At 50.5% G+C, this 23,993-nt stretch overlaps 2 protein-coding genes across 2 annotated transcripts in view; both read left to right on the top strand.

Moving 5' to 3' along the window:
- Positions 1–400: 400 nt before the first annotated feature.
- On the top strand, positions 401–10,488 carry INTS15 (integrator complex subunit 15). Its single transcript, XM_019637567.1, has 6 exons — positions 401–952; positions 1,448–1,669; positions 3,583–3,748; positions 5,522–6,046; positions 6,834–6,873; positions 9,683–10,488. The coding sequence occupies exons 1-6, from the start codon at positions 761–763 to the stop codon at positions 9,882–9,884; spliced, it is 1,347 nt and encodes a 448-aa protein (XP_019493112.1). The 5' UTR covers positions 401–760; the 3' UTR covers positions 9,885–10,488.
- A 9,837-nt stretch (positions 10,489–20,325) lies between these two features.
- Positions 20,326–23,993, top strand: part of ZNF853 (zinc finger protein 853) — a 13,721-nt gene continuing 10,053 nt past the window's right edge. The window contains exons 1-3 of the mRNA XM_019637425.1: positions 20,326–20,429; positions 21,176–21,293; positions 23,695–23,988. Coding sequence (XP_019492970.1) covers positions 20,418–20,429; positions 21,176–21,293; positions 23,695–23,988 — 424 coding nt within the window. The 5' untranslated portion in view covers positions 20,326–20,417. The remainder of the gene's footprint in view (positions 20,430–21,175; positions 21,294–23,694; positions 23,989–23,993) is intronic.

Raw genomic sequence — 23,993 nt, 5'->3', positions numbered from 1 at the left:
TGGGGACAGGAACCGGGACTCAGGGAGGCATCATTTGTCATTGCAGCCTCATGAGTTCAGACTAGATATAATCTTTAAGATGAATCAGCGAGGCCTGAGCCTGGGCCTGTCACCCCCCCCTCCCCCCCAGTCCATACCGGTAGGAAAGCCGGGTGAAAGGAAACGTGTAGGCGCTGAACCCCAGGCAAGGGAAGCAAAGGGAGCCTGGGCCCGCCTTGCGAGGCTGCGGGGGAGCGCAAGACCCAACTAGCCCTCTTTGGTGGCAGTGGCTCCCCATCCTGGCGGTTTGGCACTCGCGGGACCCGGTGGTCCGAAGGCTGTCTCGTGGCCCGGGGGCGTGGCTTGCGGCGGCGGGGCGTACCTCCGGCCGTGGCGGCGCCCTTCTGCGTCCGCGGGCCGAGCCGCCAGGTGGCGCCCTCCTGAGAGCCGGCCCTCCCCGCGGACTGTGCTTGACCCCTGCGGGCCGCCGTCGCCGCGCTCGGCATTCCGCCGCCGTTCGGCTCCGCAGCGTCGGGCTCTCGCTGCTCTCCGTGGCGCTGCAGTCGCACACCTGGGGTCTCCTCAGGCTGGCGGCGGAGATGACCCCCTGAGCAGCCCTGAGCGGGTAGCGACGGCCGGGCGGGCGCCGCGGCCCAGGCCTGGCTCGGCGGGCGGAGGCTGGGTCGCGGCCTCTTTGTCTCCAGGACGGCGGGCGCGTCCGCGGGGCTCGGGGCGGAAGTCCCGACGCGCTCCCGGTGCCCCGAACTGCAGCGGCCGCGCCATGAGCGACATCCGCCACTCGCTGCTGCGCCGCGATGCGCTGAGCGCCGCCAAGGAGGTGCTGTACCACCTGGACATCTACTTCAGCAGCCAGCTGCAGAACGCGCCGCTGCCCATCGTGGACAAGGGCCCGGTGGAGCTGCTGGAGGAGTTCGTGTTCCAGGTGCCCAAGGAGCGCGGCGCGCAGCCCAAGGTGCGGCGGGCTGACCGAAGGGCGGGGTGACCGCGGCCGGAGCAGCACGCTCCTGCTCTTTTTATCCCCGTCTCGGTGACAAGTGTTGGGCAAACCGCAAACGCTCTTGCTATCCGGGGCCCCTTTCTCGCCGCTGGCCTTGCTCCTTCAGTAGCCTCGTTCTCTGGAGTCCCGAGCATTGCTCAGCTGTTGGCCTGTTTTGCCCGGCGTGTGGCAGCCGTGTCTCAATGGTGTTAAAGGAGGAGACTTGGAAGGCTTGTTACTGAGAGTCTCAAACCTCTGCTTGTCATTCCGAGCCCCTGAGATGATGCATAATGATGTATAATGACATTTCCTGGGATTATCAGTAGAGATCTACTCCCTGGCACCTGGGCTTCAGAGGGGTGAAATGTACTGTACTCTGGGGAAAATAGTATAGTTTCTGTTTTCTGACTATGAGTTAACGTGCGTGTTAAAACTAAATTTCTCATCACTTCTCCTGGGTTTGTTTTATAGAGATTGAATTCACTTCAGGAACTCCAACTTCTTGAAATCATGTGCAATTATTTCCAGGAGCAAACCAAGGACTCTGTGCGGCAGATTATTTTCTCATCCCTTTTCAGCCCCCAAGGGAACAAAGCCGATGACAGCCGGATGAGCTTGTTGGGAAAACTGGTCTCCATGGCAGTGGCCGTGTGTCGAATCCCAGTGTTGGAGTGTGCAGCCTCCTGGCTCCAGGTACTTCTGAAATAGCCTTTTCCTGGGAGTCTCTGAAGAGGAGCTTAGTGTCAGGAATTTTCAATTAATTGGGTTTCTCGAGAGGCCTTTTCCACATGATAACTACTTGATGTCACTACCATGTATGCTGGTACCCCAGACCTGTATTTATATGCAGGTAGTAACCATTCTTGAAAAAACAGTAGTTTATAATGATAAATGAGTTGAAAAAAAGAAAGCCTCCATCTTCAGAACAAGTGAAAAATAATATTTTTTAGTTGAAAATCATAGGTAGGATTTTGAAAACAACTATGCATGCAGCCTCAAAGACAGGATTTTTTTTTTTTTAGGATTATTATATTGGGTTGTCGGAAAAGTCATGATGCATTTTTGCAATTAAAAACACAGAAAAAAATACGTCATGACTTTTTCAACAACCCAATATGTCAGATTATGCAATGTTTGCCTTTTACAGTGAGGTCAGTAAGCGTGTGAGTTTATGTTCCATAAATGTTCCAGGATGACATTACAAAGTGGATGGCTGTTCTCATGGATATGAACATGAGAGCCTTCTAGAGTGTTTTTAAATATTGAAGAAAAAAATGTATATTTACAGTAGATATCATGTTAGATGGTATTTTGGAAGATTCATGTTGTTTTTTTACTCAAAGTCTGAAAATTTGATAACCCATTTATAGTAATTACAACTCAAAATTTTGATTAATATGATCCTCAGCTATGGTAACAGAATTTACCACATTCAGTTTCACAAACCTCCTTCATTTCCCAGTCGAAACCATTTGGGTTTCTTTCAATGTATTTAAATTTTTTTTGTAATCTTGTTTATCCTTAAATTTTGGCTCTCAAAAAGATATTGTTCTTTGTAGTACACAGGTAAATTTCAGTGGGAACTGTGTCTTAACTCTCACCAGCGTGATTTCTGGGGCATCTGAATCAATCGTGTTGTATTTAACCTCGAGATTACTTCTACCCCTTGACAGCCTGGTGAAATCAAGTTTAGCATCTTGTAACTCATCATATCCTTTTCCTTTTATCGCTCACGATGCGGTTGTGCTGGCGTTTTGGCAAAATGAAAGCAGATGTGAATAACAGGACAGGGGCTCAGGGTTTTCGGGTCAGGATTTGCCACACTGGGGCGAGGGGTTCCAGCCTCCTCCAGAGGAAAGGCAGAGATGGCTAGTGTGGTGCTGTGGGCAGAGTTCAGCCTGAAGGAACAGCCTGGTCTGCTGTCTCCTTGGCAGTTTCCCCTGCGGGCCATGTTGGGGGCCCTGGAACTAGAGCATCCTGAGCTACTGTTGAATATGGCAGCAGTTACAGATCAGCATCTGAGGGGGAAGGAAAAAAGGCAGAGGAGGGTGGTGATGGGGACTTGAAAGTGTTATGGAAACCTGTAGGAGCATGGGACTGTAAGAGAAATGGAAGGACTGCTCTATGTCATGTGCTAGTTCACAGAATGTCCTCAATTCCTCTAACGTGGCCGCAAGCTGTTAATTTTTACCTTTGGGGTCTCACCTACAGGGTTACGGAAGTTATTTCCTCACCCAAGTCAGAAATGATCTTTCCTAAGTAAACTACAAAACAAGGGTTGTCAGGCCTTTTATGTAAAGGGCAGTATGTTAGGCTTCACGGGTCACATAGTCTCTGTCACCGCTACTCAGCTCTGCCCTTGAAATGTAAGAGGCAAACACAAGCAGGGCTGTGTTTCAGTAAAACTTCATTTACAGGAATGGGTGGTGAGATGGATTTGGTCTGTGGGCTTTAGTTTGCCCAGCCCTGCTTCGAAGGAAGCTGTTAAGACCTTCAGCCCTCCAGCAATGGTTCTGCCAGTTCTGGTGGTCTTCACCAGGGGCATGAACTTTCTAGTCTACTAGCTCGTGACATCTGTAGTTACGTGAACTGTGGCTTTTTTCCAGCGGACACCTGTGGTCTACTGTGTGAGGTTAGCCAGAGCCCTCGTGGACGACTACTGCTGTTTGGTGCCAGGATCCGTGCAGACGCTGAAGCAGATATTCAGTGCCAGCCCTCGTTTCTGCTGCCAGTTCATAACTGCTGTCACTGCGCTTTATGACTTGTCGTCAGGTAAACTTTAAATAGGTTGTTGCCATTAAAGAAGCTTTGGCTGATTGCCAGTTCTTTCCCCAGTGAACACCCAGATGAAATGTCCAGTGAATGCTTTGGCTTTTTTTTCTCTGAAAAGTATGTTTTATTTTAGTCTGAAAACTAAAGGAATGGGCCACCTGGACTTCTGGAATTTGCTAACAGGAAGCTTTCCTTAGTGATTCCCAGTTGCCTGATCTAGAATGGTCCAAGTGGCAGACAGCCCAAAACGCTAGGATCTGGTGTCTGGAAGAAATGTGGCTTTCTCCCTAGATTTGACTTGCTTTTTTTTTTTAATCCCTCATTCTTTTTTTTTTAAGATTTTTATTGGGGAATTGGGGGATGAGAACAACACTGGGGAACTGGGGGAAGGGGAACAGACAAGTTGCTGTCATTTTGTTCTTCAGTATAGTTGTGGAGGACGTTGCTTTACTGGCCCAAGTTGGCACCATCATTGCGCTCTTCCTGGGTGAGGCAGATCAGTTGCCGGCTTCTGGGCAGCCGCTCACTGCGGCTGCTGGCTGCACACATTAGCCCATGGCAACCCACTGCAGCAGGGGTTGCAGCCTTCGCTGTCGACTCCTGGCAGCCCAGCTCCAAGTTGAGCTGTTGTTCAGCATCTTAGCTGTAGAGTGCAGTGTCACTGGCCCTCATATGTGGGATCCGAACCGGGGCCCTCTGGCATCCCAAGCCAGCTCTTAACCAATGCACCACTCAGCCGGCCCTCCTTCATTCTTTATTTTGAAAAATTTTCAAACTTCAAGACAGTTGCAAGGAAATTATAACAAACACTCCTATCTCACTCACCCAGATTCACCAATGGTTAAAAATTGCAATACATTCTTTCTCTCCCTCCCTCTCTTTTTTCCTTACTCCTTCATGTGTGTCATCGGACCTCAGCAGCCTGGCAGGGCTCTGTCATGAGCTACGGGGTACACAGCCCCAGAGATGGGAGGCTGGGACCCATTCCCGTGCACAGCCACCTAAAGGCATTGCTCGCCGATCCCGGGATGGGATCGTGGTTAAGAGCCAGGACACCCAGGGTCAGAGCTGGGCCCACCACATACTTTTGATGAGTCCTAGGGCAATTACTTAACATCCCGGTGCCTCAGTTTCCTCTGGGGTTGTTTGAGGATTAAATGTGTTAATCTGTGTAAAGGAATTAAACCAGTGCCTGGAACACAGTAAGCCCAAAATAAATGTCAACATTTGTTTTTATCACTGTTCTCTGTCTAGGCCATGGAGCGTGCCAGTTCCTAGGGGGCATTAGGAGGTCAGGCTGTAGCTTAGACAAGGGTCCCAGGTTTGGGGTTGGGATGGCCCTTGGCAGCTGACAGATCATTGAAGGCCACTGTAACTGTCATGTGCCTCAGACACAGGGATGAAGCCTTAGTCACCAGGGAAAGAGAAGTGTGGTGGGAGCTTCAGACATAAAAAGTGTGGAATTTTATTTAAATGACACACGGGATGAACGTTCTTCAAGGCACAATGGAGTTCTAGGGAACTGTTGAGTTAAATACTCCTTGAGCCCCACCCTGGCCTGACTGTCCTGTCACCGTGGGTAAAACACTGACTAAGATGACAGTCCTAGCCTCACGGAGGGACTGTTCCAGGGCAGGAGACAGAAGATAGACAAGCAACGGAGTAGGTGTTCTGAGTGGCGGGTGACAAGGACTGTGAGCGTAGGGGTCCATCTCCGCTCTGTCTGCTTGTCACTGGGGCTGAAAACCCTCCTGCCTTAACATGTCTTTGCAGATGATCTCATCCCACCATTGGACTTGCTTGAAATGATTGTCACCTGGATTTTTGAGGACCCAAGATTGATTCTCATCACTTTTTTAAATACTCCGATAGCAGCCAATCTCCCAATAGGATTTTTAGAGCTCACGCCGCTCACTGGATTGATCCGCTGGTGTGTGAAGGCCCCTCTGGCTTATAAAAGGAGGAAGAAGCCCTCCTTGTCCAACGGCCACGTCACCAGCAAAGCTGCACAGGACTCAGGAGCGATGGACAGAGACTCCCACCTCTTGTACTCCAAACTCCACCTCAGCATCCTGCAGGTGCTCATGATGCTCCAGGTGCACCTGACCGAGAAGAATCTCTACGGGCGCCTGGGACTCATCCTGTTTGACCACATGGTCCCGCTGGTGGAGGAGATCAACAGATTGGCAGATGAACTGAACCCCCTCAACGCCTCCCAAGAGATCGAGCTCTCTCTGGACCGGCTGGCACAGGCTTTGCAGGTGGCCATGGCCTCTGGTGCCCTGCTGTGTACAAGAGGTGGGTGATTTCCTGTCCCGGCCTTTCTGGGGGTGGGGACACTGCCACCTCTCCGTAAGAAAATGGGGGCTCCTGGACAATTACTGTGTTCTGCCTCTTTTAGGATTTCTTTCCTCATAGTGAACATGAATGGGAAGTGGGGGGACGTCACAGGACATACCCAGGCAGAGCGCCACGACCATGACGCTGGAGTGTCTCCTGGCTGTTTTGCTGAGCGGAGAATAGCTTATAGCTCTCCTCTTAGGGAATCTTATTTTTCTGCAGTCCGTTTTTATTGAGGCATAATTTACATAAAGTAAAATGCACAGGTTTAAGTGCATTAAGACATTCCCATCACCTGTTTTGAGGGTTCCTTCATTCTTTTGCATTTTGATGCTTGAACTGCCCCAGGAGAATGAGCTGATGCTAATGACACACGTGTGTTTGCTTTTTAACTGTTGGCTCCCAGTAGCTGCCTGTGGCCCCAAGATGTGGTCACTGGTGATGGCTTGCCCTCTTCTCATGCTCTTAAGGCCTCATGAGTCTGATCGGCTCCCAGAGAGCCCTGCCTCTGGGCCTTTGGCAGCCATCCGACAACTTGCCCCTTTCTTAAGTGATGTAGTCTATTTGGGGCCTAGTTTGTTAAAGCAAAAGTTGAAGAAAAAGAGAATGCAGTTTCTAACAGTGCTAGCAAAGCATGGTATCAGTCACTGTTACTGTCTCACTAGCATCCTCGAAAAGAACATCAGAGAACATTCCACCTTGTTGTCTCCCACCTGTTGCTAATTATGTATCTCCTTGGTTTCAGAGGACCTGAGAACCTTGTGCTCCAGGCTGCCCCATAATAAGTAAGTGCCCTCTCAAGACATCTAGTTGGGTGAGGGGTACGGGTGGGGTGCAAGGCAGGGTGGTCCCCTTGTCCTGGCTGCCTTGGTCTGCAGTCTAGAGCTTCTGTATAGAAAGAGCCCCTTAAGGACTTGATAAAAGTAGGGACAGCTGTGGCAAAACCCCCATGAGAGAAAGGCCACGGAGAGAGTGAATCAAAGCTGAAAAGGATGGTCATGGCTGGCGTCGAGGAAAGAAACCAGAATAAATGCAGTCATTTACCGGTTCCTAAGCCCTTGTGCATAGTGTTTGTGGTGACATTGGTACAGGTGCAGTATCGATGACATTGAGAGTTGCCACAGCCCTTTGGGAAATACTGCAGAGCCCCATCTCTAGGGCGCAGTGTGTCCGCCAGGCCAGCACCTCGGCATCGGCCGCGCTGGCTGGGCTCTGAGCCTCCGTTGTCCCCCTTGTAAAATGAAGGCACTGATTCACCGACCTCCTGGGGTTGTGCTGAGGATTAAACAGGGTGACTGACGTCTGTATATTTCTCAGCCTGGGCTGCAGCACACGGGGCGCTCTTCATAAATGGTGGTTATTGTCATAATTTGGGGGAAGCAGTGATAATAGTGGTGAAAAGCAGGAACTGTGATCGCACAGCTTCTGGGAAGAATTCCAGCTTTGCTAATTCCTGTCTGTGTGACCTTGGGCAAGTTCCTTATCTCCCACTCCTTCCACCTTCTCTGTAAAATCCGGAAAATAACTACCTGCCTCTCCCTGCTGCCTCCCCCACATCCTGCAGGAGGGGTTCTGTGAGGATTAGATGAGTAAAAACAACAGAAAGCACTTAGAACAGTACTTGTTATACAGTGTCTTAAGAAGTGTTTGCTGCTGTCACTTTTACTGTTATTTCCATGATTTAGGAATTCTGCTTAATCTAATTAATTCCACTGACTTAAAGAAGCAAAAAGCTACCTGGACAAAAATGTTTGATGCAAATGCAGCATTAGTAGCAAAAGCCTGGAAGCAACCTGACTGTCCCAGGGGGGCACCTAGTATGTTTGCTGTGTGAGGTCGGAAGGCTAGAACATTGTGTCCTATCCACTAAGAGTGTAGCCATTGTGGCAGCTGGCGACTGAAATGTTTGTAGATGAAGGCAGAACTCCTGTAGGCACTTCCCGTGCACATGGCAGGGTTTACAGAAGTGAAACCTCCAGTTAAGTTGGTGGGATGATAACGGTCACATTGGTCTTTAACAGGTGGTAGGGCTCCCAGGTTGGCATTCGTCGGTCTTGTGGATAGACGACGAGCGAGCCAGCACCATGTGTGCCAGGACCAGCCAGCATGGGCACGGGTGGCAGGCTAATACAGAAACATCCCTAATTTGAGGCCAAAGGATCAGGCAGATGTTAATTCACGGGCTGCCAGTGAGATAGCTGCAGCCAGGGGACCCGTGTCCTTTGAGCGTGGTAGGGGGCCTCTGTGTCCAGCTCTGCAGGGGACAGTATCTGGGTAGATATGACAATAGAAGGTAGAATAAAATGGTCCTGCTTGATTTGATTTCTATCGGCCGAGTGGACAGTTTGTCCCGAGGGCCACATTTCCCCCAGGAGCCCACACTGGTCTCTTTTTTTTTCTGGACTGTAAGAAAATTCCCAGGCATCTGAGGACATTGTCAGTATAAGTTGGCGCCTCTTGCAGTAATCCCATTGTACCATTTCCCTTCTCTGGACACAGCTTTTATTTAATCTTTAATGTTTTTAGGGCTTTAAAATGCTGATAGGGAGCCGGCCCACTAACGGCACCAGCCTTCTTCATGCCCTCAGCCTACTGCCTGAGCCCCTCCCGCTGAGAGTGGAGTTAGAAAGGATGAGACTGAGAAGACGAAGCTCCTCAAGGGGTTTCAGAAGGGACCATGGCATTGGAAATGACATTGAATTCAGGAGGGCAGAGGATGTCCCAAACCAGAGAGAGAACGCAGGCTGGAGAAGGTGCAGAGCACCCAGGCTTGGGGGTGTCATGGAGACTAGAAGGGAGTTGGGGCAAGAAGGATGGGTATGCCGTTGTTTGTGGAGGCCGCGGGTGTGATGAGCAGGGGGCATGGGTGTGGGTGGAAGGGGACGCTCCCAGAGCCCGGGAGCCTGTCACCAGGAGTGACGGCGCAAGCGGCAGGAGGGTCTGAAGCTCCACAGGGCTGGGAGTGGGAAGGGAGTGGGCCCAGGCCTCCGCAGGACCCCTGGATGGCAGGAAGGCCAGCTTTCGTGTGGCTTTGCGAAGAGTGCAGTTAGGACTCAGTCATGAAGGATGACAGAAAACCCACCTGCTGGCCTGCTGGCTGCGGGGCCTCTGTCAAGACTCTCTCAGTGTCGACAGTTGAGGCTGAAACAGATGATGGCCTGCAGTGGTCCCCGAGCCGCAGACACTGGGGACCCCCTCCCTGCAGTCCTGTAGTCTTTCTTCTTGGGGCACCTGGGTCTCCTCAGGCCCCTCCCTCCGAATTGTGGCTCTCAGGCTCTTGGCGTTTCCCACTGCCCGCCCCTCCTCTGCCCGCTGCCATGGTCCCAGTCTAAACCCTGTCCCCTCCTCCTGCCCGTCCCTGGCCACTAGCCACCCTCCATCCTCCCTGCTCACTTTCCCAATCTGGAAACCTGCGTGTTCCGCGCCTGCCTTGGTGCCTCTCCTGGCAATTGTGTGAGGGCCCCACATATCCAGGCTTCTCCCCTGGCTCCCCTGTGGCGCCATGATAGGGACAGGACCAGCCCCGATGCCGCGGGTCAGGTGGGTGTCGTCGTTGGAGTCCACGTGTCCTAATCCTTCTCCTTGTGTTTGCAGCCTGCTCCAGCTGGTGATCTCGGGCCCCGTGCAGCAGTCACCACACACCGCACTGCCCCCTGGGTTCTACCCTCACATCCACACGCCCCCGCTGGGCTACGGGGCCGTGCCAGCCCATCCCGCCGCCCACCCCGCCCTGCCCACGCACCCCGGGCACAGCTTCCTCTCGGGCATGACGTTTCCATTCAGGCCCATCCGCTAGGCTGGCCCACGTACCACCGAGTGGCAGTGTGCTTTCTGCGCCTGGGTCGGAGGAGGCCTTCCAGAGGGGGCGACCCTCCCTTAGAAGACGACCTGTGGGGGGCAGCCAGGCGGCCCCTCCTCACCGGCAGGACTGTCTTGGTGTGGAAGTCCTGTGGCGTCGCCATCCAGGTGCTTCCCACCTGGACACATTCGTTAGAGTCCAGATTGGACAGAACAAAGGAAAAGCATCCAGCCCTCCACGGAGCGATGCAGGCGTCTTTAAAAGATGCGAATTCTGTGAGCCTGTTGTGTCGGGTGTCTTTTCAGACACACGCTCTGAGCCTGTGCTGTCGGGGACCCGGATGTGAGAAGCAGCATTACAAGTCCTTGTCTGGCTTCTTTCCTTGTGGATGGGGCGTGTTCCTGCCATAAACAGGCTACTTGGACAGCTCCGGGAGCTGGAAGCTGCAGCCTTGTGATCACGAGCTTACACACAGCACTTGGCACTGTTCATGGACACCTGTGAGGATTGTCCCCGCCACTGAGGAAAGGAACTTCTCTCTTTTATTGGGGTCTCTAAATTTCCTTTCATATCTTCAAATAAATTTTTTTCTTAATAGTTTTATAGACTTTATGGAATGTATTTTAAGAACTTACTAAATGTGAGCTGCAGTGGTTTCTTCCCCAGCCTGCCACGATCAAGAAGAGAAGATTGGATACAATTTTGGCCACTCCTTTTGACAGAAGCATGGCCGACAGCGACCCCATGCTGTGCATGGTGTCCGGGGTCTGCTGGCACATCAGGGCACTCCCGGTCTGTTTGCTTCAGGTACAGTTCTTCCCTCAGGTACAAAACACAGCCCTCAGGAATTTATTTGCTAGTACGCAATTGGAAGGTACGTGCTTTTGAGTTATCATTTATTAATTTTGGAAGGAAAGAAAGTTCTCAGTAACCATGGATCCTGTAGGCTGAAGGTGAGGAATGAGATGGTTAAGCAAACTGTGAGCATCAAAGGACTGAGATTAACTTGAAGGATGAAATTTAACCTTGTAGTTTGTTTACCCTTGTGTGGCTGGCTGGAGGCCATGACCCGGAAGATGAGACCAAATCAGATTGCCTGATAAATCCCCATGTGCGCGCGCACGCGTGTGTGTCTTTCTTCTTTGAGTCTGGAGTTTAATGCATCCCTCCAGATGAGGATGCAGATACTGGAAGGAAGGGCCAGTCTTGGCTGGCCTGGCCCCTGAGCATGTGTCTTTCTCAGGGTGGCAGCCTGCTCAGCCAGCTTCCCACAGCCACAGCAGGCATGTAGGGACGGGCCTGCAAGCAAAGCCTATCTGGAATGTGTGTTTAAAATGCTTTTGAGAGCCATGAACTAGAAATTTCAGTTTGATTTCATTGTCCCTGTGTTTCCCGTTTCTGTATACATTTTCTGGTGTCAGAGTAGGGACTGAAGTAAAATGCCTGCTCCCTTCCCTAGGTGAGCGGCATCTATGAAGCTAACGAGATTGGCCCTTGACTAGTTCTTGGTATTTGACTCTGGTACCCAGTGTTTCTGAAAAGGATGAGAGAGCAGCTTTTTTCCATCACTTCGTGGTCAGAGAGGGTCTCTGAGCATGGCTCTTTTCCAGAAGGCGGCCTCCACTCCGCAGTTCCAGGAAATAAAGCTACTAGAGCCACAGGCTTTCTTTGGTGACATTTTTAGCAGTTTGTGAGCAATTAAGTCAACCTATTAAAAATGGTGTCCCTCCTGATTGGTGAATTTGTGCCAGGCACTTGCTAAAGGTTTTCCATATATTAAAAATTGCTACATGAGGAAATATTTTCAGTGTATAAAACAAAAGTATATGTATAGAATGTATTAAAAACTATATTAATCAAAAGACATTCCAGTAAAAAAATGGGTGAAGGATATAAACAAATTTCAAAGAAGAGAAAAGACAAACGGTCAATAAATATAAAACGATTTTGAAACTGATAACCAGGGAAATGTCAATGAAAATGAGATGCAGTTTTTTCACTCACCTGTCAGGTTGGCAGAATGGAAAATGTAGCTAAAGGTGCGAGGAAACATCACACTGTGGTAGAGTAAATCTGTTCAGACACTGTGGAAATTAAAAGATAAAATGACTGTGACCCAGCAATTACAGAAACAGAAAGGGATGTTTAAGGTGATCACGGCAGGATTGTTTTTGAGGTACAGTCATCCTCTGTGTCTGGTGGGGATTGGTTCCAGGACCCCCAAAACCCAAGGATGCTCAGGTCTCTTATACAAAAAGGTGTAAACTAAAGCATCTGTGGGTTTCATGTCTGGATTCAACCAATGGAGGATCAAAACCTGTATTTTCGATCCACACTTGGGAACCCTCTAAAGCCGGGGGCCTATTGTAACAGCTCCATTGAGAGAGAATTCACATACCCAGTTCACTCATTGAAATTGTGCAGTTCACTGGTTTTCAGTGTATTTACAGTTGTGCGGCCATCACCGCTATCTATTTCAGAACATTTCATTGTCCCACAAAGAAACCCCGCAGCCGTTAACAGTCACTCCTCCTCTGCCCCCAGCCCCTGGCAACCGCTGGTCTACTTTGTCTATGGATTCGCCTTTTCTGGACATTTCATGTAGACAGAATCATGGGATACGTGCTCTTTTGTGACTGGCTTATTTCATTGAGCATCATGTGTTCAAGGTTCATACTGTAGTAGGGCCGCTACTTGGTTATTTTTTATGGCTAAATAATATTCCACGGTGTGGATGGACCACATTTTATTTATCCATTCATAGTGGATGTACATTTGCACCCCTTTGGTTCTGATGAACCATGCTGCGGTGAACATTTGTGCACAAGGTTTTCTGTGGACATGTTTTTGAACCTTTTGGAGACACACACACATATCTATATGGAAACACTGGGTGCAGTATTTTTTTTTTAATAAAGGAAATAAGAAACAGCTTGACTAGCCATCAATAGAGGATTGGCCAGTCGTATGTTGTAAACTCAGACATCGCTAGGGACCAGGGAGGTCATGCCAATGGATGAAGCTTCCAGAATTATACATCAGGGAACTTGGTTCTCTGCCAAACCGGAGGGCACCTAGAGCTGATCTGATGGTTGCTGTACCTGGGCACTTGGACCAAGTTGAATGTTGCCAGGGCTTCTGAGTTTTCAAGAGAAAATGGAGGTATATTTTTTTGCTGTATTTTCTTAGTTTGAAAAACCTCATTTGGAAACTAATCTGTGGTGTTACAAGTTGAGATGGTGGTGGAGAATGGGTGATGATTAAAAGGCTTCATAGGTGCTATTTGTGTGAATTCATCAAGTTGTGCACTGATGTGTACTTTTCCATATGCAGTTAATTATACTCTAATAAAACATGCCCCCCAAAGAAACGACCCCAGCACTGCTTGGGTTAACCTTAACATGTTCATTAACCGGATTTGACCTGTGGGCTTCCTGGTTTTGCCCCATGGGCTGCTGACAAGAGAAGAACCTCCAGAAATACTGCTAAGTGAAAACTTGCATAGTATTATGAAGCATGTAATGCCGTGTACGTTAAAAAACAAACAAACAAAGAGATGGCACTGCCACTTTCCCACAGGTACATGGATATGTGTGTAAACGTGATAAGGATATACACCAAACCGAAAAGAGGGGAGATGCCTGGGGAAGGTACTGGAAATGGGGTGGTGGCCAAAGGAGACCTTGCCTTACTGTATAGTGTTCAAGTGTCAGTTCTGTTTTTAAAATTTTAATTTAAAAATCCATTCTGAGTCGTAATGAAAGGCTGCAGGACTTGAATTACCCCAGCTGCTGTAAATAAGGAAAGCCCCTTTTGGGCCTAGAGACTAGCCAACATGGCATGTGTTTTATGTTTTTATAAGGATGATGTACTCACGTGTTACTTGCCTCATTAAAAGTTAATTTTTTAAAAGTGCATGTTAGAGCTTCTATTTCTGGTAGCAATGAGCCAGCTTTTTCAGGCCCACCCTTCTGTTTTAACTAAAAATGCTGGATAAAAGACAAGACTCGCTCGAAGTATTAAAGAGCCTACAGGTGGAAAGAACTTCCAGGTCCGACGCTGGGGAAGCAGCGACCTAGAGGCAGGTAAGGTACCCTGAGGTACTTTTGCCCTGAGGGCCCTAGGGATTCAGGGTCAAGGTGAGGGTCTACGAAGAGGCCATCTCCATTTTGCTGGAGCCCCAAGGCCTACATCCTCAGTGAAAACAGAGTTCTGTGGGAAGGCCCTCCAGCACTGCAGAGCATCGAAAACACCAGAAGAAGGTCACCCTGGGAAGTGAGGGCTGGGCAGGTCCTCACCCCGGTGACAGCATTGAGTACCCCCAGGGCACCTCCCTCTGTGACTTCAGTTCATGGGGTCCCTAGACTTGTAGTCCTCTCGGGTGTGCGGTGGAGCAAATGCACCCCCTCTGGGGGGAACGCATTCATCCCAGGCCTCAAAATGCCCACAGACGATTGTTCAAAATAACAACCGATACACAGTGAAAAATGCACAAGGTGGCATGAGCAGGGACAGGTTCAGGAGTTTCCAGTGTCAGAATTGTCAAGTCAGACTAAAACACTCATGCTTACTTTATTTAAAGGAGTAAAAGACAGGCGTGAAAGTATCTGCAGAGGAAAAGGAAGCATGAATTTCCTAGCAGATCTGAAAAAGAGCCAGATGGAACCCTAGAAATGAGACGTTGGATCACCTACTTAATTCAGTGGAACTGGTGGAGGCGCAAATTGGTACAACCCCTTTGGAGAGAAATGTGCAGCACTTAGCAAAATAACACATGCATTTGCCCTTTGCCTGGGACCTACTTCTAGATCCAATGGCAAAAAGACAAAATAATATACATACAAGGCTTTGCAGCATTGTGGATAGTAGCAAACGATCAAAAACTTCCCATAAGTCTGTCACCATGTTTTAGCCACACGGAAGCATATTAAGCTACTGTTCAGGCTTTAGATCATGCTATGGAGTGATTGCTAGGATTTATTAAGTAAAAAGAAAAAAGCAAGGCCCAGAAAAGCGTTTATGGTGTGCTCCCTTTTTTGCATAAGAAAGGACGTGGGGAGAAATATGAGTAGAAATAAAGGATAAGGGAAAATAATAAAATAGGGGAAGGGAGGAGGAGCAGGGTGAAACAAGACTGCCAAATGTACCTTGTTTTGTAGTTTTGACTTTGGGACCATGTAAATGTTTAATGTAATTAAGTCAGAAACACAAAGCAAACTGATAAAATGAAATTAACTTGGTATCTGAGTTGCTAGAGTAATGACAGAAAAGAAATCATCCAGCTACTTGAAAATGCACTATTTTAATTATACCTGGGTGCCTTCTGCAGCTTACAAAATGTTCAACATCACGAAGAATCTTTAAAACTGTAAACTAAAGAAATGAAGTTATTTTGCCTCCCACATTGGCAGTCGTTAGAAAAAATTGTTGTTAGCAAGTGTGTGTGACAGAATTACTGGCCATTTCTTGCCAGCCAGCCAGCCATCTCTTTCTCTATAAAGAACCCCATTTGAGGCACCTGATCTGGGGACCCTGGGCTCCTTCGTTGGAGTGAATTGTGATTGGTCCAAACCAGCATGTCCTCCCATACCTCTGGTCAGAATTTGGTTCTGTAATGGGCATGGGGTGTGATTCTGGCTAAGGAGGGGGTAAGTCTAAAGATGGCTCCCTGGAAAGATCTCTAACTCCAAAAGGACCAGAAGTCGGGACACGTTTGGGCATTGGACATTGTCCTGGAGGAGATGGCACCTCTTTTCTGAGGCACTGAGCATCTGGCAGTCCTCTTGGGGAGTTGGTCATTGAGGTGTCCTTAGGCCTTTAACCAAGCCTAGAACTCCCTACCATTGCACCTCTTAAGTGAGATAATAGTGTTTCCCTCTCTTAAGCCAACTTTAATTGGGTGTATGTGAAATTTGGAACTAAAAGCGTCCTTGAAACAGCAGAGTGTTTGGGAAACAGGCACTTTTATTCTTGGCTGGTGAAGATTTATTGGGTTGTCAGAAAAGCCTCATGACACATTTTTGCAACGAAAAACATAGAAAAAGTACTTTCCGACAACCCAATAAATTAGTACAACCGCATCAGGGTAATAGCTATGAAAAATTTTAAATATACTCATAATCCTTTGACCAGCAAGTGTGGTAGGGACATATCTCAAAAAAGAGCTCTCTCAGTTGCGTTAGGTTTTAGGTACAATATGTTTGCAGTATCAAAAGATGAGAAAGCTTAGATGGCCATCAGTTAAATAAACTAAGGTATATCATTGCAGTTGAGTTGGAGGCTGGGGGGAGTTTTTTCCAATTAGGTAGATATTTGTTCTATGTGGAAAGATGTCCAACATATTTAAAGAGAAAGCTGATGCGAGTCCATGTGTATATTATGATCTCAGCTGTGTAAACAAAGGAAAAACCACAGTATATTCTAGTTACAACGAATCTGTATTGTTTCTGCCCACCCAAAATCCAGCCCCTCTTTTCTTTTTAGTGATAGCATCCTGATTTCACCCCTGCGGCCCTGGCTCTGTCCCTGACACCAGGAGGTGGGGATGCATGACCCAGGCCTGGCGGAGCTGAGCACTGCAGCCCCACGGTGACTGACCAACGCTGAACACATGAACCTGGTGAACCCTAATGAAACCCAATTCCAAGACTAGTCAGAACTACTGGAGAACCTCTCTGCATTTGAGGCTGGGAGGATGTAAGTGTGCAGTTGGGTGGGGGGTGGGCAATCACATGGACGGAGGTGGCTGTTAACAGAGAAACACAGAGCTGACAAATGAAGAGGTCCTGGGTCCTGATGATGATTGACATGCCTAAAGATGGTTTCTGTAGATGGCTTTTAAATCATGATGCTATAGATGCTTCCCAACCTTTTTTTTTTTTTCCTTAAGCCACTTGGAGGTGATTTCCTTTCACTTGCAACTGAAAGATTCCTGGTTAATTCACAAGTATATACATCTATGTATTTTTATCGGAAACATCTGGAAGACTGTGCTCTCAGCTGTTAGGAGTGGTTGGCTCTGGAGGTTGGGATTTTAGGAGACTTAAGCCTTTCTAAAGTATGGACTTACGCTGTTCCATACTTTAGGCTGGAAGCCTCTAGCCAGTGTGCTAGGCTGAATGGAGACATGCTGCACGTGTGGAAGATTTATATAAAAAAAGAATGTAAAAGTCCTCAATAATTTTTAAATTAGTTACATGTTGAAATGATACTATTTTGGGTACATTTGGTTAAATAAAATATATTACCAAAATGAATTTCACGTATTTCTTTTTACTCTTCTAACGGTGGCTACTAGAATTTTTACAATTACAGTAGTGGCTTACATCATATTTCAATTAGCACTGGTATAGACAGGATCTGAAAAATGAACCTGTAAATATTTGTCAAATAAGTATGATGTTTAAAATGTTGGCAACATGCCGTACTAATTTTGTAATCAGATAAAGAAAATAAAGTTTAGAAATGTTTAACACAGTTGCTTTTATGAAAGGGCGGATTTTCGGAGTTCCTTAGTCCACTACTTGCGCTAACTTCAGTTCCTTAATATTCCTTTTTAATTCACCCTTTGATGTTTTGGCTGTATCTCTGGTTATTGTGTGTGTGTGTTTTAATGGTTTCTCTAGGGATTATAATGATACATTCCTAACTTATCACAGTCTACTGAGACTTAATGTTTTAACACTTCAAGTACAGTATACAAGCCTTACAACTTGTACCCCCCCTTTTATGTTACTGTTGTCATGTTATTACATCTCATGCACAGAAAACCTCACTATATAATGTTATAATTTTTACCTTCAATGTTATGCATATTTTATAGAACTTAGGAGAAAAATTGTCTATGACATTCATATGTTTATAATTTCTGTTGCTCTTTCTTCATTCCTGAAGTTCCAAACTGCATCTTTCAGAGCGGGATGTCAATAGCTACTACCTACAAAGGAAAATCGAGTCATAGCATCATAAGTGTGCAACTTAGAAGTGTGGCAAGAATTATGAGAAGCAATGGGAGTGGACTCCCGAAGTGCTAACGCTCTTCTGGCATAGAACTACTGGACTGATTCCTTTAGGTACGTGTGTTACCATGAAAATAATTAAAGGGAAAAGAAGGCGCAGAGAGGGCGGTGGTTGTTGGAGCTGGCTGCTCAGGTATGGGCAGGAGAAACGCTCTTAGGGGGACACTAGGTTTGGGAAGACACCTTACTGCAGGTTTGCATCATGGAAGGGCGAGCAATAACCCTGGTGAAGGAAGCAGAGCCTGCAAAGGAGTCAGAGGGGGCTGACCAAGAGGAAGGGGGAACAGGCTGCTCTCTCTTGGCAGCTACCACTAGGCAGCAGTCCGATGCTGCCTAGAGGTGGAATAAAGAAAGATTGAGTGACACAGAGGTCACTGGTGACATTAAAGGGAGTTGTCTGGGTGGAGTGATGGGGCAGAGGCCAGGTTGGAGAGGGGGAAGGATGAGGATATGGACAGAACTAGGATGGGGCATCTTCCCAGGAAGTGTGGCCACCAAGGGCAGGAGAAGCGGGCTTGCATGTTTAAGGGAGAGCCGTGAGGATGAGCCAATGCAGGCAGAGGCAGAGGTAAAAGATTCAAGGGGGGATGGGTTCTTCGGGGCCTGTGGGCATGGGGTCTCCCCGGAGGCAGGAGGTATGACCGTCCCAGGGAAGGGAAGGGAAGGTGCACACCGGCCAATAGCAGGAGGCAGGTGCTCACATATCCTTAGGCTCCTGGCTAGCAGGGTGCTGTCCCCATTCCACAGATGGAAGGTAATAATTTGCCTTGATACCTGGATGGAAGAGGCTGCTATGAACCCAGATTTTTCTGTCTGCAAAACTAGGTTCTTGAAGCTGCGTTTGTTTCCCCCCCACCCCCACCCCCATGAGGCAGATGTGGCCCTCTGCCCTCGGGATGGTTTAGTCTTTCAGGCAAAGGCCTGAGGGGATGTCCCAAGCTCCAGTGCCTGTGAGGCCAGGACGTCAACAAGGGGGCCACATGTGTGGATGGAAACAGTAAGCAGGGGAGGGGCTGTGACCACATGAGGGCTCCTTCCTGCCTCACCCCCCAGTGGGGCATTCCCACATTCCACCCCAGGAGCAGCTCTCCATGCCAGATTTTTGGATTTTTCAAGAGAATCTGAGTATCTGATTTAAATGTGAACTCGGGATTAGAGGTCAGCTTGAAGCTGTACCGCAAAGTGATGGGATACTGGGGTGGTCATGTAAGGCCTCCCTGAGGAGGAGACCCCTGACGCAGGCAGGAAGCAGCTTGGCGCCTCCAGGGAGAGGGACCTGGCGGCGGCCGAGGGGGCCTGACCACCCGCCTGGTGCACAGAGGAAGCCAGCAGGGGGTCCAGACAGGGATGAGCTCAGCCCTCCAGCGAGAGGGCGGCCTACGGCCCCATCTGGTCCTTTAGCGCCCCAGCCCACCCAGGGCACATACTCCCCACCCTGCAGGCCTGCCCTCGCCACCCCAGGGTCCAGGAGGAGGGTCCGTGGTGTGGAGCAGGGCGGCTCCTTCAGAGACTGCACGGCCCAGGATGGGGCCTCTCCATTAACTGAGTGTCATCTAATTGAGAGCTAATTGACCACAATTTGTCTTGGGGCCATGGGCGCCCTGAGGCTGGGAGCCGCCGCCTCCCTCCATCGGTGCAGCGATGGTCGCTGAGCCCAGCGCAGACACGCGCACACCCGGGGATGCGACAGAGTGCGCTGCTCTCCGCACCGCAGGGTCTCCTCCTCGACACCACCCCCTCCGCCCCCCACCACGGGCAAGCAGCCGGGCCGGGAAGGGTTAAGCCCACCGAGCTCACGGCTGCCTAGAGCGGCGGCGGCGGCGGCGGCGGCTGCAGCGGGGCCCGGGCGCGGGGGCGCGCGGGCGGCGGGAGGGGGACAGGATGCGGATGCCAGGGGGACTTCCTGTGCCGGCCCCCGCCGCCCCCACCCCGGCCCGGCCGCTGCCCGCACGGACGCAGGCCGGCCGGACGCACGCTCGGGCGGGCGGGCGAGCGAACTGGCACCGCCGCCTGGCCGCGCCGCCCGCCCCCCGCCCGCAACCCGCGGGCTCCGGGCACCTGTGGCCGCCAGCGGACCCCAGCCGGACCTAGACTGCCGCAGGCTGAACCCAAACTGGTGTTGCCCGGGCCCCTACCAACCTCAGCCGGGGCCGCCCCGCCTGGTCCGCCCGGAGCCCAAGGCGCGCGCGATAGTCCTGTCAGGCCAGCTCTGAGTCCGGCGCTGGATCCGGGCTCTGCCTCCTTCCCGCCCCCACCTCCAACCCCCCGACCTGGGGGGCGGGCACCAACTTCTGCTCCTGAATTCAGCTCTGTCCCTTCTTTTGGCCCAGGGCGACCTGGGCAGCCCTGACAGCGCAGACCCTCCCGAGTGCCCAGAAAGGCGCCCGGGGTGGCCCAGTGGCTCCCCGGCTCTTTCTGGATGGAGGCGCCTCAGGAAGGAACTGGCTGAGGGCTTTGGCCTTCACCTCCCAGCCCCTGCTGACCACACCTCCCCTCGTGCGAGGAGCAGGAAATGCTGTACCAGGTGAGGCCCGGTGCCTAGGAGAGTTGGGCGAGCCCAAGATGCTTCTCTTGGGAGGTTTTGGACTGGGTTCTGAAGGGGTAGAGGGCCCTGGAGTCATCCTGTTAGGAGAAGAGGGAGGACTGGATGTGGGGCCACCACTGCGGGGGCCAGGGGGACATGGAGAGGCGGGGAACGCTCCAGACCTCAGGGCCAGAAGGGCCCCATGTCATTTCCATGGTTGTAGGGCTCTGGAAGCCTGCCTCCCCACCGAGCTGAGCTGCCAGCTCGACACATGTGGCCTGGGAAGGCTGGGTGAGCCCTGAGTCTGGGAGGCAGGAGACCAGGGAGTGAACAGACTTGTCAGTTCTTTGAATGGGCGGGGAGCATGAGATGGACAAGTCTCTCTTTTCTGCAAACTTCCCAGATGTCCCTTCTGGGACTCAGCTCCCCATCCTAGTGGCGGTCTGATTTCCCACAGTCGCCTCAGTGAGGAGCCGCTGCAGGGCTGGCCTAGACATGGGGCTGACTGGGGGCTCTGCAAAAAGTCAGGACAGGAAGGACCGCCTCTGCTGGGGAGTGGGCCTGGGGGCTGCCCTCCCTCCTCACTCTTCCCCCTGTGGACTGCCCTGTCCTTTCCAGGGGTGGGTGGAGCTGCCTGCTCCAGGGACCTGAGGCAGATTTGGGGGTTCTCTGGCAGTCAGTGCCTTGGGCTGGGGGCTCAACACTCCTGCCCACCTGAACAGCTTCCTTCCTTCCTCGCAGCACAGCCAGCTCCCTGGAATCTTGGTCTGACCGTCAGGATGGAGCTGGGGCCGGCGACCGAGACCTTCGTGCTGGAGCTTCGGTGTCTTGAAGATGGGGGCCCAGGGCCTGACACCCTCTCAGGTGAGGGGCTGGTGGGGCTTCTGACCTCCAATACCAGGAGATAGTTCTCAGGCCCCCAGCGGGGATCCTTTGACACAGCCTCAGGCCTGCTGGGGCTGAGAGAGGGGCCTGAAGTGTGGCAGGCAGCTTGCTGCCTGGAAGGACACCCTCCTGGCAGTTTTCAGGTGTGGAGGGCAGGTTGCAGCTGTTCACACCGGCACAGGATGTTGTGAGGCAGCCCTGCAGGCTGTGGTCTGGCTGGGGAGGGGCTCCCCTGCAGTGCGGATGTTCCTAGCCCATGCCTCTGACCCCAGATAGGTATGTTTCCCCAGCAGTCAGGTGGCCTCTGCCTTCCTCCCACCTGTCTTTGGCTCCAGACTCAAGTTCCCAGATTGAATTCAGGGACTGGGGGCTCTCTCCTTCTGCCCCTCGTGCCTCAGCCATTGCCCCGTGGCCTCTGGCTTTGTCTACTTTTCCTTGACTTCCGCTCCCATCCGCCTTTCTCCCCTTTTGCCCAGAGGCAAATGTGACCGTGCAGAACATTCCAGAACTCCCTCTCCCTCTAGGACCCACTCTGGGCAAACTTTCTATTGTGGTCGCATTTCTGGGAGCTGATTTCACGCTGTGCTTTGGATATGTTGAGTGAGGGGCTGGTGCAGGGTTGAACAGAGCATGAAAAGGACCCAGGGAAATGGAGGGGTCAGACAAGATGTGTGGACTAAATGAGGACTCTTCTGGCTTAAATACTTAACTCACAAACGTCTTGTGGAGGTATGCACATCAGATGAAACTTAAACTATATGTTTACTAAAACATCGTTGTTAGAAATGATAACATTGCTGCCGGAAGAAGTCAGGAATGGCCATGCGCCCCAACACGGAGGACTCCCACAGAGGCAGGATGTGGCCCCACTGCTCCCAGGGGTGGCAGGAGAAAGGCATCTATGAGACCTTGGATCTGCTGGTGGGACAGGTGTCCATGGCTGTCTTCACTCACCACTGCCGTGCTTCCAGCCGGTGTGCGTGTATGAAAAATGCATTCACTGATCCATTAGCCCAAGCAAACGTTCTTAGGAATAGTTTTCTAACAGGAAATTATTTACATCTAGAGATCCCTTGGGTTCTTTAAATCAATCTAGTGGAAAAGTGGCCAGAAAGCAAAATTTTATAAATCAAACCTCTGCTTTCCATTACGAAATTGAAAATATGATGTGGTAGGAAGAAGAGGTGTTGAACTCAGGCTTGGGAATGGAGAAAGCCTCTTCAGAGTTCCTGCTAACCTGGTAGCAACGCTCAAAATGAGAACCTGTGTGGCGATGTCATGGAGATGAAACGCAGCACCGGAAGGGCTCCTGCTTTCCAGGGCTTACTGTGCGCCTACGCAATGCTGGGGCTGTACCTTTATAACCTCTGGTTCTCCCAATGTCCCTGGAGAGGATTTGTCTCCCTTGGCAGATGGGGAAGCTCAGGTTCCCAGAGGTGAAGTAATTGCCTGGTCACCATGTTGGTTTGGGGCTGTGAGTTAGTCCTTTCCATTTTAGAATAACAATCTCAAACACTTACTGTCTTGAGGCTATTTCAGGCGGAGCCAGTTGTATCCTTGGCATTTCCAAACTGTTTGTTAGTTTGCAAACTAATTCCTAACACACAGGGAGAGGAACTTTTCAGGCATCTACCAGGTTCTAGGGGATGTGCCAGGGCCCTTCCTGCTTCACTCATGAAGCTGGCAGTGGGTACTGTCAAGCTATTTTACAGACATGGAGGGCTCTGAGCCTGCAGCAGGTTGCACAGCTGCTAACTGGTAGAGTTAGGAACAGAGTAAACTCCTCTGAACCAAGAACTTCCCATTGGAAACCTGTGTACTCTCTGACACTTTGGTGACTTTTAGCAACTATTTGTGGTGACACTTCCAGGCAGCTTCACAGAAATTCTTTATTCTTTACAGAGAAGGCGCAAGTTTCATTTATTTGAGGTGTGACCCTCACTGAGGTCAGAGTGCAGCATAGGATTTTGGCTTAGAATGGCTGGTTGGTTCACTGATTTCCACTGGATAGTGATCAGGCACAAAGGACTTCTCAGGGAATGGCGCTGGGGAGGACCCATGCTGGTGTCACTGCGAAGCTCTAAGCATGGAGCCTGTGTAGGGGATGGCCCAGAGGAGGGGCCAGGGAGCTGGGGTCCAAAGTGACGTGACCAGCAGTCATTCGGAAACATTTCTAAGTCAACCCCACACCTCTGGGCATTTTCAGTTTTTGCCATGTTGCAATTGTCCTTGATCCAGTGCTTTGGGTCCCTGCTGAGAGCTCGGTCTGTAGTCTAGGTAGCTGTACATGGGGCAGGGTACGTGCAGAGGTCCTGGGGGTCTGGATCAGACAGCTGCCTATAGATCTTTCTCTCCTGGCTTCCTGCCATTTCCACTACAGGTGGCAGCGGTGGGAGTGAGAGTCAGGAGGAAGAGGAGGCTCAGGAGAGGAGCAGCCCACTACAGCCAGCAATCTCAGCCCTGATGGAAGCCAGTGAGACCCCTGAGGAAGCCCAGCAGGGGTTGCAACAGTTAGAACAGGAGCCGGAGCTGCAAGGGCAACAAGCACAAAACCAACTATCAGGACATCGGCCCAAATCACAGCAGCAGCAGGATGGGCAAGAACAGCTGCCGCAACAACAGCAGGAACCACAGGCAAAACCCCAACCCCTGCAACATGAGCAACTGAAGCCACACCTG

The sequence above is a fragment of the Hipposideros armiger genome, unplaced genomic scaffold, assembly GCF_001890085.2.
Source record: "Hipposideros armiger isolate ML-2016 unplaced genomic scaffold, ASM189008v1 scaffold_33, whole genome shotgun sequence".
In the NCBI taxonomy this organism is placed as follows: domain Eukaryota; kingdom Metazoa; phylum Chordata; class Mammalia; order Chiroptera; family Hipposideridae; genus Hipposideros; species Hipposideros armiger.
The sequence above is the reverse complement of the archived record's forward strand: the minus strand, read 5'-3'. Positions and strand labels throughout refer to the sequence as shown.